Raw genomic sequence first — 6,000 nt, 5'->3', positions numbered from 1 at the left:
TGTTCAGTACTATCTGTGGTTTCAGGCATCTACTGGGCACCTTGGAATATATCCCCTGAGGATGAGGGAGGACTACTGTCAAGGTCTGGGTTTATGGACATTCTAGAAAAAGCCTCTTTGGTCCTAGAGTATACTGGGCTAGGGTTGTGGGGAGGTGCAGAAGAAGTAGAAGAATGTCCCTCCATGAAAGCCACCTCTGAGGTATAAGGGCTTGCTAAAAGATTGCCAGGCCACACCTACACACTTTTTGATTCGGTAGATCTGACATGGGGACTGAGAGTTTGGATTTTTAATAAATTCCCAGGTGATAGTACTGCTGCTGGCCAGGGACCATTTCTGAGACCCATTTCTTTACAGCATTCATTCCCAAGAGGCCATCTTCTTCCAGCCTCCTGCCCTCTTGCAGGAAGACTGTGGGGGATGAGTGTGGGGAAAAGGTAGAGGCAGGGGGACCCTCCATCAGAGGTGTGTGTCTGCAGAAGCAAACTCATTCCAGGGCCAGACTTCAACCATCTTTACTTCAACAGGTGACGCTGATAGGTAAGTGGTCCTATTAATACACACCACAAGACCCAGGGGAAGCCAAGTCTCTGGGCTGAGGAATGTGCCCCACTGCTCCTTGGAGGTGAAGCTTCCGGAGTGATGTTTGAGAAAGGCACTGACTTGGATCACCACGCTTTAGGTGCACACAAAATAGTGGCAGTTGCAACGTGTCAAACTGAGGTGTGGTCCTTCCCCGGCAGGGATTTCCCGACTCAGCTGCAGCACAGGGCAGGTGATTGATCTGTAGCACTGGTTCTCAACTCTGCTGTACAAGTTAAATATATACATAATAAAGATGCCCACGCCCCTCTCCAGACCAATGACATCAGATGGGGATGGGGCAGGTTCTGAGGGAGAGTTAGGTGGTTCTGATGTGCAGATGGGTTGAGAGTTCCTGCTCTCCCGCTGAGTGCTATCCAAGGCTGGGTGTGTGTGTGTGTGTGTGTGTGGCGGGGGATCTCTATTAGCCTTTCTCCGAGGCCTAGACTTCAGTGGGAACTTTCTGTGTAGGAGAGATGTGGGATTCGAACACTGATGGTATTAAAAGCCAAGAGAAAAAGTAATGAGAGTGTCCCTGGATTGCCCTAATGTTATCTGTCCATCCCTTTGAAAATATTATTTGGCTTTTATGTGAAAGCAGAATAAAATGCCACATCAAAATAGTCATATCTAGGGGCTTTTTAAACCATTTCGGATGTTAAAAAGAAACTGCAGTACCCAGCGTCATGCACTGCTAACTGTTGTATGGTGGAAGGTCATTAGTGTGATACCTGTGCCTTCTTGATAAAAATGGGAATTATTACAAAGTACTTGAGCTTTGGGGCTATGTTAATAAATTAAATTTAAGGACTTACAAGGATTCAGTTGCCTAAAATATAGATCTGCTGTGTGTAGTTATACTGTTTAATATGAAATAGATATTTCATATCTATATTTGGAAAACATAATATGGAAATAACTGTCCCTATAATTGTATGAGAAGAATAAAAACAGTTCCTTTAGAATTCTTATTGTTTTCTTTATTCTTCTTCAGGCTAAGACAACGCGTAGCTTTTGGTTTGATATAGGTAACCCTGGTTACCACTAAAGGGTGATTCCCTTCAGATAATAAACCCATTTAATTCCAGTTTCACTCCCTTCGCCAGGAGGGCAGCTCACAATCAGCTTGGTGGTGATGGGGATTTTGCTGCCAGACGGGTTTCCTTCAAAGGAGACTGTGATGTTGTTGATCTTCTTGGGCCGCACAGACTCTACAGCGCGAACGGTGAAGGCTGGGTTATCCACGATAATGGAGAAGGTCACCAAGTGATAGAAAACATTCTTGAAGGGGATGATTATGCTGTACCCGGCTCGGATTGGGAAGGGACCTTGGGGCTTGGGAGGCAGAGCCATTCCAAAGAGGGGGATGATATACTCTCCACCTGCGAGCGATGATAGAATTAGGATGCCCTTGGTCTCACCCAGGTGGCTGGGCTCGAAGAAGACTTCCACGCTGGCTTCAGTGCCTCCCTGGCCTCCTGCGGCTGCATTAATGAGTTTTTCTGCGTGGAAGTCTGTACAGTCGGTCTGAAAGGGCAACAGACAAACTCAGCTCACATGAGATCCTGAAGAGCACACCAGGAGCTCAAGTTCACCCCAGTCCCTCCACTCCTGGACATCAAGCAATACGTCTGTGTGAGACTGGGAATGTTATAAAGTTGTGTCCTTATAACTCCCTTGCAGGGTAGGTATTACTAATTATTATTTCTCTTTTGCTACAAAGAAACAAATGCAAAGAGATGTTAATAATGTGTACTGAGACACACAGCCAGATTATGTCGACAGGGTAGTCATGGAGGCTGGTCCCCTATATCCGGTTCTTTTCTTCTATGAACGTGGAAAACCAAACGTTCTGGCTCCTAGAGGATGGGTGGCGCTAGTTCCAGACAACTAGCTGTGAGCAGAAGTGAAAGGTGTCACTTCCATGCTAGAGCCTTTCATTGCCAATTTAACTCCTGTCAGGGTCTTTTCACGCCTCTGATACTGTACTGGAAATATTTGAGATGGTGCTTGAATCCCAAGGGACTGAGATGAGCAGGGTCCCCTGCTGGCCTCTCTGGAAAATTGCTCGAATGAGAAACAAGCCTTCATCTTAAGCCCCTGTGGTTGTTACTGCACATAACCTAGCGTCTCTTGGCTGAAACAACTGATCAAGAGCCTCTACCTCTTGTCTACAGCCACAAGATCTCTGATTTCACCCGGGCATGTGACTGCCCAGTACAAAAACTACCTTTCCTAGCGCCTTTGTTGACAGGTGTGGTCCTGTGAAGTTTTGTTCCATGGAATATTGGTGGAGGTGATATATACAACTGTCCCCTCTTCCCTTGTAGCTGGCTGGAATATGGATGTCCTGATAAACCATCTTGGCCCATGTGGACCAAAGCAGCTCCCTGCAGAGGGCAGAGCATTGGGACAGAAGGTGTCTGGGGGCCTGGTGTCAGCGAGCTGCCATTCCAGCTCAAACTGCTTATGCCCAGACTGTTATCTGTGAGAGAAACCAACATCTAATTTGCTGCTATTTGTGGTTTCTGTTTTTTAGAATTTTATTTTATTTTTTTTACACAGAGATGAGGTCTTGCTATGTTGCCCAGGTTGGTCTTCAACTCCTGGCTATAGCGATGTTCCCACCTGAGCCTCCCAAAGGGCTAGGACTGCAGGTGTGATCCACTGTGCCTAGCTTTGGGTTTCTGTTTTAGTAGTTGAACCTATATTCCAACTGAGGTAACAGCTAATGTGTATGGAGCACTTACTATAGGCTAGGCTCTAAGAAAATGGCTTTAGATACATATTTAAAATCCTTACAGCAATCCTGCAAGGTTGGGGGGTATTATCCCCATTTATAAATAAGCTTAGAGAGCTTAAGCAAATTAGTCATACAAAGAGTAAGCGGTGAAGCCAGGACTCAAACCCATGTCTGTTTGATTCCACAGCCGATATCATGACCACTAAGCTATACTGTCTCTCCCTATGGATCACTGAGCATGCTGTGCGAAACAAAACTCCCCTACACTCCATCACAGCTTGCTAAGACAGAAAGTCTATAATGGCAGAACCCAGGCCTGGTGCTGTTTGCTTCTAGCTAGGAGTTTCCAGGCTAGATTCAGGCCTCTGAGGCAGGTGTCACCATGGCAACGAAGCACCTGCGTCTGAGTCTCACATTCATGCTCCCTCTGAGTCTCACATTCATGCTCCCTCTGAGTCTCACATTCATGCTCCCTCTGTGTCTCCTCCCATTGGTTTTGAACCCAGTGTTGATGTGAAGGAAGGGCAGAAGGTAGAGCAGGGGCCACTCACCCTGCAGTAGTATTCTGTCCTCTGCCGTGTGTAATTGATGAACTTCACAAGGATGATTTGGCTGCTGCCAAGGACAGTCTGGAAGTGAACGGGCTTTTCCGGAAGTGCTGGCGTGGCTTTCAGATTGAGCTCATACTGGTAGTAACCCAAGTCAGTGTTGTGCAAAGTTAGTCTTCCGAAGGTTTCTCCAGCTTTCAGGGGCTGGAATTCAAATGAGAACGTGCCCTGGAAGAGAAAACAGAAGTTCCTGTCATGCTGAAAGGCTAACTCATCACCTGCCACCTAGAGACCTGCCCAAGGTTCCATAGTGGGTTGGGGGCAGAAATAGTGCACATGATCATGCTGCTCTTGCTCCTGGGGAACCTCTGTCCAAACCAGCCCACCCTCCCTCCCCTGTACCTCTCCTAGCTTTCTCCAGTTCAGGTGATTCTATATCTGGAATCTCTATGAATCTAAGTGCAGGTGCTGGACCCTCTCCTGAGAAGCACACATAGGGAGATGTGGAGATGGGCGAGTGCTGCCAGTAGGAGGGCTGAAGCTTAGGCAGCTCCTTCTTTGCTCATGGTCAATCTCAAAACAGTGTCCTGGGTTCTGCCATCCTCCATTATCACTCACAACAAAACAAAGCAGAACCAAAAAGCATTTCTTATATAGCGAAACAAGGGAAACAACTCAAATGTACTATCTGTAGATTAAACAAATTATGGTTTTCTCACTTCAGTGGAATATTGTGTAGCCACTAGAAAGGATGAGGTAGAGCGGGGCCGGGTGCAGTGGCTCACACCTGTGATCCCAACACTTTGGGAGGCTGAGGCGGTTGGATCACGAGGTCAGGAGTTCGAGACCAGCCTGACCAACATGGTGAAACCCCATTTCTAAAAAAATACAAAAATTAACTGCGTGCAGTGGTGCATGCCTGGAGTCCCAGCTACCAGGGAGGCTGAGGCAGGAGAATCACTTGAACCTGCGAAGCAGAGATTGCAGTGAGCTAAGATCGTGTCACTCCACTCCATAGCCTGGGCAACAGAGTGAGACTCCGTTTCAAAAAAAAAAAAAAAAAAAAAGAGAACAATACACATTGAAATGAAAGGTGTTGATGTTTAAAGTGGAAGAAAGGAGGTTCCAGAAATGCGTATATAGTATGAGCTCTTTTTTGTGAAGAGTATGTCTATGCATGTATAGAAAGAGACTGTTAGAATATATACCACACAGTTACCAGTAGTTATGTTAGGGTGGGAAAATGGGATTCTGGAGACTTATTTTCAATTTCATATGCTTTTATATAGGTAAAATTTGGTTTTACTATGAGTAGGTATTTAAAAAAACAACTAGTTTTTTTTTTTTTTTTTGAGACGGAGTCTCGCTCTGTCGCCCAGGCTGGAGTGCAGTGGCCGGATCTCAGCTCACTGCAAGCTCCGCCTCCCGGGTTTACACCATTCTCCTGCCTCAGCCTCCCGAGTACCTGGGACTACAGGCGCCTGCCACCTCGCCCGGCTAGTTTTTTGTATTTTTTAGTAGAGACGGGGTTTCACAGTGTTAGCCAGGATGGTCTCGATCTCCTGACCTCATGATCCACCCGTCTCGGCCTCCCAAAGTGCTGGGATTACAGGCTTGAGCCACCGCGCCCGGCAAAAACAACTAGTTCTTATTGAAAAATATTAGAGGCTGGGCGCAGTGGCTCACACCTATGCTTTGGGTGGGTGAGGCAGGAAGATCACTTGAGCCCAGGAGTTTGAGACCAGCCTGGGCAGCATAGCAAGAGCCTGTTTCTACAAAAAAAAAAAAATAAAAAAAATTAGCTGAGTGTATGTAGCAGCACACGCCTGTAGTCCTAGCTACTCAGGAGGCTGAGGCAGGAGGAGTCCTTGATTGTAGGAGTTTAAGGCTGCAGGGAGCTATGATCATACCACTGCACTCCAGCCTGGAAGACACAGTGAGACCCCATCTCTAAAAAAGTTTTTTGAAAAAGAAAAATATCAGAATAAAAAGAGGATATCGCTGAAGTTATAGATGTTTAACAAAAAAGAATATAGTACAATAATTTAGATAATTTTACCACAATTTAAAAACTAGATAAAATAGACATGTGTATAAACAAATATAACCTATAAAAACAGACCCCAC

General features: G+C 46.0%; 1 protein-coding gene across 1 annotated transcript in view; it reads right to left on the bottom strand.

The window, feature by feature from the left end:
* Positions 1-1,540: 1,540 nt before the first annotated feature.
* HYDIN (HYDIN axonemal central pair apparatus protein) overlaps positions 1,541-6,000 on the bottom strand; it is a 469,694-nt gene continuing 465,234 nt past the window's right edge. Inside the window, exons 87-88 of the mRNA XM_077984568.1 lie at positions 3,877-4,101; positions 1,541-2,109 (exon numbers count right to left, since the gene is read on the bottom strand). Coding sequence (XP_077840694.1) covers positions 1,627-2,109; positions 3,877-4,101 — 708 coding nt within the window. The 3' untranslated portion in view covers positions 1,541-1,626. The remainder of the gene's footprint in view (positions 2,110-3,876; positions 4,102-6,000) is intronic.

The sequence above is a fragment of the Macaca mulatta genome, chromosome 20, assembly GCF_049350105.2.
Source record: "Macaca mulatta isolate MMU2019108-1 chromosome 20, T2T-MMU8v2.0, whole genome shotgun sequence".
Classification (NCBI taxonomy): domain Eukaryota; kingdom Metazoa; phylum Chordata; class Mammalia; order Primates; family Cercopithecidae; genus Macaca; species Macaca mulatta.
This window is presented reverse-complemented; position numbering and strand designations above follow the sequence as displayed.